The following is a 14,172-nucleotide window of genomic DNA, read 5'->3' as shown; positions in this document are numbered from 1 at the left end:
GTCTTGGTAGACACAGTTCCTTTGAAAATGATGTGTATTTTATGAGCACCTGCTAAGGCTGTTCAACCTCATATTCCACTTTCTAGTAGTAATAATGTCAGATGCAAAGAGGGTAATTAATATGGTGTTGGTGACATGCATTTCACATATGTAATAGATGAAGAAAAAATTTTAAATTAGATAAAAACATCTACGAAGCCTGTGAGTGGCTTTGGAACAATGATTCTTAACTGGGAACAGTTTTGGCCCATTCTTAGGGGAATTTAGTATGTCTAGGGGTCCTTTTCATTGTCACAAAATAGAAAAGGGTAGTGCCACTAGATTCTAGTGGAGAGAGAACAAGGATGCTGGTCAATGCCCTACAATGTGCAGGACATCCCCAACCAGATCTAAATGTTGGTGGTATTAAGGTTACGAGCCTTTACTTTAGAGTAATTGTTTCCAGGGAAGCTATGCTCTATTATCCAGTTGGATAAGAATGCTTCCATAAAACAAACACAATTAACAAGAAAGGTTAAAATGGAAAATTGGAAGCAACCACTCACGCTAAGTAGCAGTATGACATGACTTAAACACTATGTAGAAGGAAAAGATTATTTTATAAGATACTACCTACCAAAGCATGAAGAAATCTCTCACACACACCATATATTTTAACACTTAGCAGAAAGTAATTAACAGCACTATTCCACATGACCCAGTCCAATAATTAAGACTGCTTCCAGACAGAAACCTCTACACTTACAGAGCCTGTCTGGCAGATCTGATACCTATCTTCTCATTCTGTCCTGAATGTGGATCTCTTTATGCAAGCAAGCATCTTCCATATGCTGGAGAATCATTATTAAGTCATCCACTAGATGAAAAAAAAAAAAAAAAAAAACAATGAGAGTTCCCTTAACTCTTCTCCACAACTCTTTAACTTTCCATTCCTTTAATCATCTCTGTGGCTTCCCACTGAGTCCTCTTGGAACCTGTACTTGCTTAATTGCAGAAGCCAGGACTTGAAGAGCCTGAGCCCTGCTGAGTACAGAAGAATCTTCATATTTGCAAAGAGTAATGAGAGGGGGAATTCCCCTTGCTAGGAATGTGGACCAGGGTCGCACACAAGTCCCAATGACTAATAACTCTGATTCCCGCAAGGGGGCGCTATCACCCTCTAATATAAAGACCAGAGCTGTTCTCTGGTATTCCAGAGATGGATTAGGAATGACAAAACTTAATAACACATATATGTGAAAACACTATTATGAGATCCATTACTTTGCTAACTTAACAAAGCTATTTTTAAGTTTTAGAAGAAAAGAACAAAACGTAAAATGTAAGCAAATCTTTAAATTTCTCATTTCTCATTCTTTCCTTATGACAACTTTCTTGAATGTTCCTTGCAGTAGCCCTTAAAAGTGAACTTGGCATGGGAGAGTTTTAGCAAACTGTTTAATGCCCTATCTCAATAGTCATGCAAGAGCATGTAATTCCTCAAATACAGGTCTTAAATCTCACCACCAGAAAGTGGTGATCCTGCCATTTCCATGGCTTAGGAAAACAGTTTGTCTGATTCCTTGGAGCAAAACACCCCTCGCCTTTTCTGCAAACCATGTAAATGGCAGCTTCTGCACTATGATGAGCCTAACCAAAAGCATAGAAATATGATTTACACTGCATGGTGCCTCTTCAGATATTCCAAACATAGCTTCTGAGAGGGTGCACACTTGCAGAGCTTCAATTTCTTCTCCAAGGAGTTGATGCCAATTACCACTTCCCACTTGATTACAGTAATAGATTTAAGCAAAATTAGTAAGCTGTCTCTTGGCAGGTGTGCCTGAAGCAGCACAATAGGTAATGACTCTGTGACATTTATTACTTCAATTTCTAAACTGAACCTTTGCGTAAATGATTTTGGGGGGTTGAATGCATTTTAAAGGCTGCTGATTCCATTATTATAAAACAAACCCAACCCTACCTTAAACAACCTTTTAATGATCTCCTTACTTGTAAGACAATATTTACCCCTCAAGGCACCTCCCTATTCCAAGACAGGACCTATATAAAGAGAACATCTCTGAGTGCTCACACAAGAATTTGCCATGGTACCTAAAATGTAAGCTGAGACTGTATTTTCGGTGTGAGCTAACCATTAAAGTTAGAAGGCAGTGCTTATCTACACTAACATTTGGAAAGCTTTAGGGGAAGATATCTTAAATGTATTTTAAGATATTTAATATGGGAAAGGAGTTTTAGAAATAGAAAAGGAAGTGCCTGGGAAAGAAGAACAAAGGGCCAGAGGATAAACAGCAGCCTGGTGAAGATGTGTTAACAGTGAGGTAATCAGCAGCCATGCAGGAGGAAGAAGGTCTCATTGTTATAGTGCAGGAACATTCTGGAAGATGTGGTGGAACATACCACCATCCTATGGGCATAGAAGTTGTGCCAGAGGCTTGTCTCCCATATGATATAGGAGCATCTCACAGATCATGGAGCAGGACTGCTGATGGGCAGGGCCTGATGTTCACCATGCATGTAAAGATGGGCTACAATGGCACTTGTACCTGCTACACCCCAAGGTCCACAAGACTTTGGTCCTCTGAAGCACATTATTTCTCTTTGCCTGGAGCTCTCTCTACAACTTTTACCCAGGTCCACCTCTTGCTTTTTTTCCACTGCCGCCATCCCTGGCAAAATGGATCTATATATTGGCTTCCTTGGAACAGCCTGTCTTTGGAACACCCCACCTGGATATGATTCCCTTCTCTGCTATCCAAAGAAAACTGTGTGACAGAAGCAGCAACAATGACATTAGCATATATCCTAGCAGGAATGGAACCCCAGTGGCTGTGTCCCCACAGCAACCACTTTAAACTAGGAATATCTGCCTCAGGGCTTGAGTTTAAATCTTAACTCTCAATAATGTGAGTTGAGAGCCAGAAGACTTAGCATGACTGGGAGGCTCAGAAGGAATATAGAGTCTCAACTGGCCCCAGTGGGCCAGTTAAATCAGAATTCGTATCTTAATCTGATCCTAGATTACAAATCTGCTAAAATCAGAGCTTGGAAACTTCTGATTTTTAATTTTTTATCATAAATTTTGTTTTGGAGAGTTAATACAGGAGTGCATTGTATTCATATCATTTCCACACTTCCTTCTCCTCTTCTAACTTTTCCTGTTTCCTCCCTTATCATCTAAATTTCACATTCTCTTCCTCTATAGTTACTATACATATGCATATACATACTAAGCACACACAACCTATTGAATCCAATTAGTGTTGCCCATATATGCACGGGTTGAGGACTGACTACTTAGACTTGACATGTTAGGAGCCTGTCAAGGAACGTCCTTGACTTCAGGAACTCCCTGGAACTCATATGCTGATTCTAGGGCTACAAAAGCTACCATTATTCTCTGAGGAAAACGGGAAAGCTTTCCTGTCCTTACTCACTTATAGCCAAGATTAGCTCCCGCCTCTGGGCAAAGCCGATGAGGCGCTCCGAGTCTCTAGAGACCACCACAGGAAAGCCGTTGTAGTCTGTCTCCTTAATGAGAGTCTCCACGTCCTCCACAGTCATGCTGTCCTGGGTTAGTACCGACAATGGTGGTTCTCCCCTCCGGGGCCGCATCACGTCAGTGGCCAGGGTACGGTGGGTGAACTCATCCTTCACATCAAGAAATGGGTACCCATTCAGATGGATGTGGGCTTCATAAATCCCTTCTTTCCCAAAGGCATCAGCCACCCACTTGCTGGTAACAGCGGCTGCCATCAGGGGTACAATATACTCCAGACCTCCAGTCAGTTCAAACATGATGACCACCAGAGACACTGTCATCCTAGTCACTCCACCTATAACAGAAAAGGACAGTGAGATTTAAAAGCTTAGCCCTAGTCCCCATGAATGCATGATTTGTGCCAGCAAACAAGTTTACAGATCATAATTTCACCCCAAGAAGTCTCTCTAATGAGAACTTTTGGTCCTTCTCATACTTGTTCCAAAGAGTCAGTCCCACATAATGACTGGGCTCAGACTCTGTTAAAGTCAGCGCTGCATCAGGGACCTGTTTATTGCCTAACAGGGAGCTACACTCCAATGAGGAACATGGATTATTTTAAGGAATATTAGATTGGACAGAGATCCAGCTTTCCCTAGGTATTCAAAGGCAATGCCAACAAATTCTTACTCTAATAAACTTAAACCAGGATTTCTTAACCTTAATATATAAGATACAAGATATCCGTTATCAAGAAGGTCCTATGATCATAAGCTAAGCACCCTCTGTGTCCTCTACCCACTACACACAAGTGGCACTTGTAGTTATGGTGAGGAAAAGTATCTCCAATATCACTTGTTACAAAGCTGTATTCTAGATCAGTGGTTCTCAGACTTCCTAATGCTGTGACCCTTTAATGCAGTTCCTCATGTTCTGATGATCCCCAACCACAAAATCATTTTATTGCTACTTCATAATTTTGCTACTGTTACAAATTGTGATGTAAATATCTGTGTTTTCCCATGGTCTAAGTTGACCCTTGTGGTTGCAAGCCACAGGTTGAGAACCACTGTTCTAGATGGTACATCTGTAAAATCAGCCTGCGCTTTTGAATGAGTGGACAGAGGAGAACCTTCTAAAACATGTGAAAGTGTGTGTGTGTGTGTGTGTGTGTGTGTGCACGTGTGCGTGTGCGTGTGTGTGTGTGTGTTGAATAAGGCATGAGCTAGCAAACAGGAATTTACTTATTACCAAAGTATAGCCTATCCCTATCCCAAGCAAAGCCAATAAGCAAATCCCTCTTTCTTCTTGTCTGACATCTAAGGTAGATCAGCACCCTGTCCTCCTCCTTCCCCACCTATGGCTGTACCTAGACAGGCTGCAGCTCCCACCATCGCATAAAGCCCTGGTGTGACACAGTCCGCTCCAGGCCTGCACCAGTTCTTGAAGATGATCCAGTCATGGTGATGGTAGGCCAGCTGCTCAACACCAATTCCCACCATCCGGCCTGCCATCGCTCCTACAGCCATACTGGGGATGAAGAGACCTGAGGGAATCTCGAAGGAGCATACAAAGAAAAGGCAGCCTGAGAAAAGGAGGCCCAGTTCTCCCAGTCCCAGGAAGAGTAAGAGTCTCCCTCCCCCACAACATTCACATTTGGCTTAGGTCCTCACAGGAGACAAAACAAGGAAGCTGGGGAAAGGTGAGACAAATGATTTGACCCACACAGTCGCTTAGATGGTGGAGTCCACTGCAACTCAAAAAGAACACAGTTTGACACTTTCATTTCCTCTCCTTCAAAGGCCAGCCCTTTTGCCTGCTGTGCATTAAAGAATAAACTTCACTGCAGATAACATTCCAAGCCAGCATCTGCCACCTGAGCCCCTCACCACTTTCCCACTCCCCTAGCTGTGTCATTCACACTGGCTTTGAAAATTAAATGTCAAAGCCACAGCATGAGAACGGATGAGAATGGCCTTCCTTTGCTCCCAGGTAAAATAAACTGAGCACACTGCCTCATGTCCTGATTAGCTGTCCTGGATCCTCCAAAAGCTTTTCAAAGACTTACTGCTCTCTTCAAAGGGTGATGGTTGGAACACCTTTCAGGGGAAGAGGAGGAAACTATCCCTTTCCTGACTCAACTCATTTTCCAAGAAGCTTTCAGAATATTTTTTCCAGCCAGCTCAGGGGCAGCAAGAAAGCTGACAGTGTGGTCAAATAGGTGTTGGTAGTGGTGAGCTTTCTAAGTTTATGAATGAAAACATATTTTGGGTTAGCTGGTGACCATATACATCATATGCTTCAGAACTCCCTGAATCCCAAGTTCACTGAGAACCCACAAGCTTGTGGATCTCTCAGCAGCTGCTCTTCTCACCACCCCAGTGGCCATCAATCTGAGGATGAAAGCAGATCTTTAACCTCTCCGAAGTGAAGGAGGCAGCCTCTTGTGCAATCTCTAGAGGTCGGAATGACCTTTGAGAAACCATCTCTTTTTGAATTTCCCTTACTCCACAGTTATTGAGTCCCCCTTAACTTCAAAGTAGGCCTTCCTTAGTAAAGGGTAACCGGTAGCATCTTCCTGGAACCCAAAGACAAACTCCTTTTGATAGGAACTGAAAAATAAGAGTGAGTCATCTGCTTAATGAGTCCTACCCATCTTGTGCCTTCCAAAGTCACCATTTCGGAGAGTCCATAAAAAATAAGATTTTTGAATACCACATGGCAATAGTAATGGCCATACATGTGCATGTTTTATGAAAATTCATTAAGCTGTGGACAACTCTGTATGAATGGTATATTCTGATAAGTTTTTAAATAGAAATAATGGTACTATTCACAACAACTATGAGGCACAAAACCAGCCCAGCTGTCCATAGAAAGTTGAATGGATGAAGAAAATGTGGGATATACATAGAATAAAATACTACTTAGCCAATAAAAGGAACAAAATATTAGAACATGGTATACTATGGATGAACCTTGAAACCATGATGCTGAGTGAAAGATGCTGGACACAAAAGGCCACATATCCCATTCCATTTATATGAAATGTCCAAAATAGGTAAATCCACAGTGTCAGAGAACACATGAATGGCTGCAAAGGCTAGAGGAAGGGAGGGTGAAGAATAATTATTAATATAGTGTCTTTGAGGGAATGAAAATATTCTGAATCTAAATAAGCAATTGCTACCCTATATTCCTGGATGTACATAAACACAATGAACTCTATACTTTAAAATGATAAACTTGGCTAAGCATGGCACTAACATCTATGATCCCAGCATTTGAGAGGAAGAGGCTGATGGATAACAAGTTCAAAGACACCCTGATCTAAACAGTGAAACTCCATCTAAAGGAGAAAAAGAAAGCAATAATAATGCCTCCATACCATGGGAGGTATGTATATCTGAGTTGGGTTAAAACAGTGCTTCAAACCAGAATGAAAGAACCTGCCTTCTCTCCAAAAATGGAAGCATGTATTATTATCTACAGTTCTCAAAAACATCAACAACAACAACAAAAGATATGTGCAAACAGCCCATGCCATGAACCTACTTAAATTCAGACAAGGGAGCAATTGCTCTGTGCCCGCATGATGCTGATTTAGTATTCATGCTGCCAGGACAGATTCTCTGAATGCTGGTGACATTGCCTGTGTCTCTCCAGAGCCATATTCCCTTCAAGGACAGCATTTTGCACTGGGCTCTGTACCCCAAAGACTCAGGATACAGATTAATTCTCAAGGGTGCTCTACCTGCCATCACCCACTCAGCAACTAAATCTATACTTGTCTAAGACAATGAAATGACTTAATGTCCAACCCTGTATCTTGTACATAACCCACAAATTGGGTTGGATCAAATCATCTACAGTTTCTTCAACTAGAAAGTGGAAATATCCAGGTGTGATAGCACATGCCTTTAATTCCAGTTCTTGGGAGGCATGAGATCTCTATGAGTTCAAGGCTAGTCTGGTCTAGATAGCAAGTTCTGGGCCAGTCAGTTATACTGTGAGACCCAGTATTCAAAAAAAAAAAAAAAAACCCACAACAACACAAAAAGAAAATGAAAATAAAATCTCTACTTCATATGTTTGCTGTCTAGAGAACTGTTTCCATTCAATGAAAAGAAAATGAAGCTCATGAGAACATTCAAGAAAGGTCAGCGTTTCTCTTCTTCAAATGATAATTTTTGGAGAATAATGTGCTGTATCCCCCCCCCCCAATGCCCTCTTCCCCTTCTTTCTGCTTCACTTACCTTCATGCCAAAGGTAAATATAGTAATGACTATTTTGAAGATCAGTGCCAAGGCCAGCTGCCACATAGCTGTGTAAACTCCAACCCCGGCTGGCCGGTCCGGAATGTCATCCACAGGCCGAGTCATGTTGGGGTCATTGATGTAGTCACAGAGCTGAGAAGACTCAAGAGCCCCACAATCATTGAATAGCTCAGATATGAGCTCACTGGTGCTCTGGCGAGTGTAGGGATTGGGATAGGCAATGATGGCGGTGATGGCTGTCACCACAATGACCTCCAACACTGGATACTTCCCCAGCCTGGTGGTTTTACGCCTCCTGCACCAGGCGATGTTGCAGCGTGTGAAGAGGGTTCCCCACAAACCCCCAAAGACTCCAAGCAGGATGAAAGGGAAGAGTTCAGCCATGTACCAGGGTGTATGATACTCCACATAAAAGAGAACCAGGCGACTATTTCCAAAGGGGTTGATGGAGCGCAACGTGAAGGCAGCCACCAGGGCTGCAAAAAATGACCTCCACAAGGTTTTCAAGGGAAAGTAGTAACTGACCTGGGACAAACAGAAAATTACACAATGACTAGAGAAAGGCCTGCTCAGAACCTTTCTCTTGGCTTAGCAGCTAACTGCTGGCACTTGGAATAAAAGACAGAGTCTAAATACCAAAAGTATATTCCACTCGTGTTATCAGTTTATGTTTAGTCATAACCAAAAAGACACTCAAGAAAACTCATGTCTAAACATAAACTCAGAAACTGAGAGCACAACTGGGTGGTACAGTGTTATTTAGCAGTCATAATATCCTGGGTTCATCCCCTAGTACTATAAAAGTTAACAAAAGTTGAACAGCTTTAATCAAAAATAGATTTGTGCTACGTTTTGAAGAGAAATAAAAGGTTTGAGTACAGCTCAGAGGTACAGCACATATTTGGTATTCTCCAGGCCCTGAGCATAAATGAAAAATTGGTATATGTACTCATAAGTTCATGTCACAGAAGTCCTCACAAACTCAATAATTCTTATTGTATTAACAACAGAATAGACGAAGGGCTAGAAAATTGTGGCTTACAAGTCAACTCTGACCCAGAAAATGTATTTATATGGCAGCAGAGTTTTTATATTTATGAACGGTTAGTGTAACAAAAGTAATTACCTATAACCTGAAATATTCATTCAAAAAATAGCATTTTTGTGATGCATAAGAACTAAATAAAGGTGAAATTCTAAAGCCCATAAAGAAAGGTTTTAGCCACATAGCCATGCCTGCTCATGGATATTGCTGCAAGTCCAGTCAAAGGGCTGTGGCAAAATGTGCAGCTCATGAAACCTGTATAGTTACCTGTCTTGATATTTTCAGAAGAAAAAAAATCCTAACCCCTGGATTGATCCCTTAAGTTTCAAAACTAAGTCAGAATCTAAGTTGTCTGTATTCCCACACTAGATATCTCTCCAAAAATTTCATATTGGCAATTTAGAAAAAAGTACATGAGAGCACATTTAACAACAGAAACTGTGTTCCTTAATTAAATGCATGCATCTTATTTACTCTTCTGTGCTCTGTAGCCACCCACATATTTCTGGCTACTCCATAACATGGGAGCCCATTCTGGCCCCTCTCACCTCCTCTAGACTGAAGAGCACACCTCCTATGGGAGCACCGAACGCCACAGAGACACCAGCAGCAGCTGCAGCTGAAAGCACCTGCAAATGGAGACCTTAAAAGTGAGCTTTGTGGACTTTAGTATGGGTGGGAGGAGGTAGAGACTCCAAGAAGTTATGTCCCCTATCGGTGGAGGTAGTAGGGAGCTGGCTCACCTCGCGCCTCTTGCCTTCATTCTTGCTGTACTTGGAGAAAAGGCTGCTGAAGAAGTTGCCACAGCAACATGCCACATGCACCAGTGGCCCTTCTTTCCCAAGGCTCAGGCCAGAGGATACAACCAGCACGAGGGTGACAGTCTTGATTAGAAGAGTCCATTTCCCCAAGTAGCCCCTGATGATAAAGCCACTCAAAATTGTCTTTATCTGCAACAGAAGATGGAGAGTGAGAAGGAATGAATTGGTCCAGGACTGGAAAAAGAAACTGCAAAAGCTCTGAACCAGGTTCCCTAAGCCACAGGGATGGAAGGCTATTTCACTTCCTGATTTGACTGGAATTTTGTACCAGCAGAAGTTTGTATCTTATTACAGTAGCCCTCTTATCTCTACCCGTGGAGACACAGACTTCCAGTGAACACCTGAAACACAGATTATGTCAAACTGTATATACATAAAGTTTAATTTATAAATTAAACCCAGTATGAGTGTATATTTGAATTATCACAAATTGCCTTTTGTTTTTTGAGATAGATGACTCACCCTGGCTGGCCTGGAATTCACTACATAGATCAGTCTAACCTTGAACTTTAAGAAGGTATGCATCACCAAATCCAGCTATAGATTTAAAAAAAAAATAGATATTTTAGCATACAAAATAATGAATTTCACTATGATGTTTCCATATGTATAGGTCATATACTTTGTTCCTATTGTCTCATGTTGAAAAGGACTTTGAGTACAGAGAAAACTACTATCTTACTCCTTTGCAGACTTGATTCATATTGTCAATGCCAAAAATTGTTTTGTTCCTACAAGAGCATTTATGTCTTAGCTGAGAATTCAACTAGATGCCAGCATCTATAATGAACTTTGCATATTGAAGTCCACTTTCCCAAGTAGTTCAATAATTTTCTACCTCTAACCTTTGCCACAATGGACTACAAAACATGAATGTTTACCATAGAGCTAGCAACTTTCAAGCCCCTGATTAGATTCATGAGATACTAGGTCAGTTAATCAAATTCCTACCCAGTTTTCCCAATTGTATGCTATATTATGGGATAATGTTTTCCCTTGTCAGTGTCATCCACATAATATAAAACATCTTCTTGTGGTCTCTGCCAAGTAAAACAACTTCTCAAACAGCAAACATAATGCTTCTCAACATCACGAGAATCACTTGGTGAACTAGAAAACATCAAGGAGTAGTTCTCTCTGCAGAGGTCTAATCACAAACTAGCTTTCCCAACAGAGATCTAATGTAATTGCCCTGAGATGTAGCCAAGGCAAAGGGAATTTTACAGCCAGATGATTCTAAAATACTCTGCTCCTGGAAAGAGTAATAACTCCCCCAACTTCTCAATCTTTAAGGGTCACATTTTTTTTCATTGCCTGTTTGTATTGTTTATTATGTCAATGTTGTTGATCTGGGGAGGTTATGAGTGGGCTAATCCTCAAATTTTAAAGGGCTGGATACAGAACTTATTTCATCTCAGGATGATGATACAGACCTCTTGTCTTTTAGTGAGATAGGGTTAAGACAGGGTCTACTATTTAGGCCAAGCTGACCTGATTCCCCTGCCTCCATCTCACAAGTGCTGAGATTACAAGTGGGCACAAGAGTTACTCATATAATAGTCTCTCATTTCTCAATTTAATGAGGAGAGGAAAAAGATGAGGAGAACAGAAAGGGAGAAGGAGATGGGGGTAGGGAAGGAGACACACACACACACACAGAGAGAGAGAGACAGAGAGAGAGAGAGAGAGAGAGAGAGAGAGAGAGAGAGAGAGAGAGAGAGATCCCAAAAGTCTCTGTGAGTTCCTTCTCACAGAACATGAGAGTACTCGTAGCTGTAGCCAAATAGTACTTCTTGAACTAGTATTTAACGAGTGGTGGTTAAACTAGTATTTAGTGGTAGTTGCCCTAATTGAGCCTGTGCTCTGGGACTCTCAGACCTCTGTACTGAAGGGATGTTTGATTGTGCCTGCCACAATCTAGCCCTTTTGTGTTGCCTCAAATAAAAACATCTATAATTTTTGTCAGTTAGTTAATATGGATTTGTACCCCAGGGTACATTATAAAAGCATAATACCACTTAGAAATCACAAACATCTAAATTACCAGAGCCTTTGCCAGCAATGGCATGTGGTGAATTGAACAATGTAATAGGTATTTTGTAATTCTCTAAAATGATTTTATAAAATTGTCATGATCAAATTAGGAGCTAAAGAAGGCAGATTCATTCCCAGGAGATGGCCAAATCTAATTACTTCAATTGGAATTGATAGAGACTGAAGCAAGCAGGACTTCAGTGAGAAGTATTGCAGAGACTCTTAGTAGATGGTGTTACCCTTAAGAACAAAGCTCTTTCTTATCAATAAACACTTGTATGAATTCTCATGTTTTGTAAAGAACAGAAATTAGTAAAGAACAAGTTTTGAGAAGAGGCAATTTCTTGTCCAGTTGGTAGTGAACACTTGTGGTTTTTGGGATTGAGAACTCCAAGAGGAATTTAGGTCTCTCCAAACTCTGACATCCAAGAAACTATGAGTGTTCATTTCTATGTTATTTGTGTATATATGTGGTATGTAGGTGCATTTATGCAGGTGAATGCATCCATGTATGCACATACAGACTGTCTTCTCTATCATTCTACTTAGTCACTTGAGACAGGGTCTCTCACTAAACATGAAGGTTACTGTTTCAGGTAGGCTGGCTGGTCAGTGAGTTTCTAGGATCTGCCCATCTCAGTTCCATAATGCTGGTGCTATAGGAACATGTAGCCATGCTTAACTTTACTTGAGTGCTGAATATTCAAATTCAAGCCTTCGTGCTTGAACAGTAAGCACTTATACCAACTGAGACATTTCCTTTGCTGAAGTGTTCATTTTCAAATGTACTTTACAGAACTTACATAGTGCATTTATTATACAGAGAAAATCTCCAAATTAGCATTTTAAAATGTTTATAGTGGGTATGGTGATGCACATTTGTGATCTCAGGCAGGACTCAGGAGGATCAGATAAAACGATTGATAAAGTTCAAGGTCAGCATGGCTGGATTGTGTAGGAGGAGCTAAGGTGGGAGGAGTAAAGGAGAGAAAGAGAAGAAGGAAGAGGAGGAGCTAAGAGAGAGAAGGAGAATGAGAGAGGGGAGATGAAGGCTGATGTTCACTTGTCTGTAGCAGTCAAAGGTAGTTGGTATATCTAGGTTGGGTATTGGGTTACACCTCTGATTGTAAGGGTATCTTGTTATTGATCATTACTAAATATATAAGCCTTTGGATAATCTAGGCATTAGAGTCATCTGTACTGATCCCGTGTGGTTGGTGGGATGGTCCGGGTACTGCCCAGCCTTGCAGAGACAGCATGGAAGATTGGCAGAGCCATCTCCCACGCTGGTATCTTGTGGGTGGCAAGGCTGGTGTCTCTAGCTGGCCGTTTCTAGGTGTGGTGCGCACGTGGTCTCTGGCCACACAACATGGCGGCTGAGCTCAGCAGAGTTGCTGCAGCGTAGATAGACGGCTTGATCAGAGGCTGTTTTTAATAATTACTACAACAGGATTGTAATTCCACACAGAGCTATATAGTGAGAACTTGCCTTTAAAAAGTTTTGAAAGTGAATTTTACCTTAAATAATCAGAATATTATAGAAGAAAATTTTTAGCAAGGTGAGCAATCTTGAAAACCTGTTTTGATCTAGTTTGTAGCCCAACAGCCGAGCACATAGTCACATTGTTTTATGATGCTGAGGATGAGACCGGCAAGTGCTCTGCTGTTGAGCTACAAATGCCCAACATACTCTACTAGATCACATGACTCGAGTAAGACACAGTAGCTTTTCTAAGCAGCTCAGCCATACCTTTGCTAATGTGAAGTAGCATGGCTCCAACTTCTATTTGAAGTCAATTTCTACTGTAGTCTCACTTTTGACAGAGACACCCCAGGCCCAGATCCAGGGCTTTGAGTTGGTCTACTCTAACATCTACCTTCATCTATGAACTGCTGGAGCATGTAAAGGGGCCAGGTCTGCAGATTCAAAGCTTCAGCATCTCCATAACATAGGGTAACAAGGGAATATCCTATAGGAGTCCCAGTGACGATACAGTATAGGTAGTGTAGTGCCAAGGGCCTTGAACCAGAGCAATAACTCATTGCAGTGAACATTTGCATGTAAAGATGTTTGGACAAAGGGTATACTGTGGGACACACTGTGACACACTACAGCTTCCACAGTATGGTATTTTTCCTTAAAATTTTTTGTTTTGTTTTTCTTTTGGGCAGGAGGTTGCAAGGGCAGAGATCAAATATGGAGAGATGGGGAGGTGAGTGGGATTGGGGTGCATGATGTAAAATTCCCAACCAATCAATAAAAGGTTTTCTAATTAATTGTATGTGGAGCACCCACATATCTTCTACCCAATAGATAGCTTTGAAAGCTGTTTGCCTCCTCAGAAGAACATTTCTTCCTCTCCCTCCACTTCCAATAATTCAATTGCATTTCTTGATCAAGTCAGCACACAGGTTGTTTCACTTTGGCTACCTGAGGCTGCCATATAAATAGAACCATACTTAAGGTATTGGTCCACTTTTTACATTCCACACTTGATATCACAGTAATGA

At 41.3% G+C, this 14,172-nt stretch overlaps 1 protein-coding gene across 3 annotated transcripts in view; it reads right to left on the bottom strand.

Moving 5' to 3' along the window:
• The window catches only part of Clcn4 (chloride voltage-gated channel 4), a 64,153-nt gene that overhangs the window by 11,492 nt on the left and 38,489 nt on the right, over positions 1 to 14,172 (bottom strand). For all 3 annotated transcript variants that reach the window (XM_034485164.2, XM_034485163.2, XM_076918538.1), the window contains 5 exons: positions 9,550 to 9,756; positions 9,355 to 9,435; positions 7,741 to 8,286; positions 4,854 to 5,040; positions 3,441 to 3,839 (listed from right to left, as the gene is read on the bottom strand). In XM_034485164.2, the coding sequence (XP_034341055.1) occupies positions 3,441 to 3,839; positions 4,854 to 5,040; positions 7,741 to 8,286; positions 9,355 to 9,435; positions 9,550 to 9,756 (1,420 nt within the window). The remainder of the gene's footprint in view (positions 1 to 3,440; positions 3,840 to 4,853; positions 5,041 to 7,740; positions 8,287 to 9,354; positions 9,436 to 9,549; positions 9,757 to 14,172) is intronic.

Source organism: Arvicanthis niloticus, chromosome X, assembly GCF_011762505.2.
Source record: "Arvicanthis niloticus isolate mArvNil1 chromosome X, mArvNil1.pat.X, whole genome shotgun sequence".
In the NCBI taxonomy this organism is placed as follows: Eukaryota; Metazoa; Chordata; class Mammalia; order Rodentia; family Muridae; genus Arvicanthis; species Arvicanthis niloticus.
Note: the sequence above shows the minus strand (reverse complement) of the source record. Positions and strands in the feature narration are given on the sequence as shown.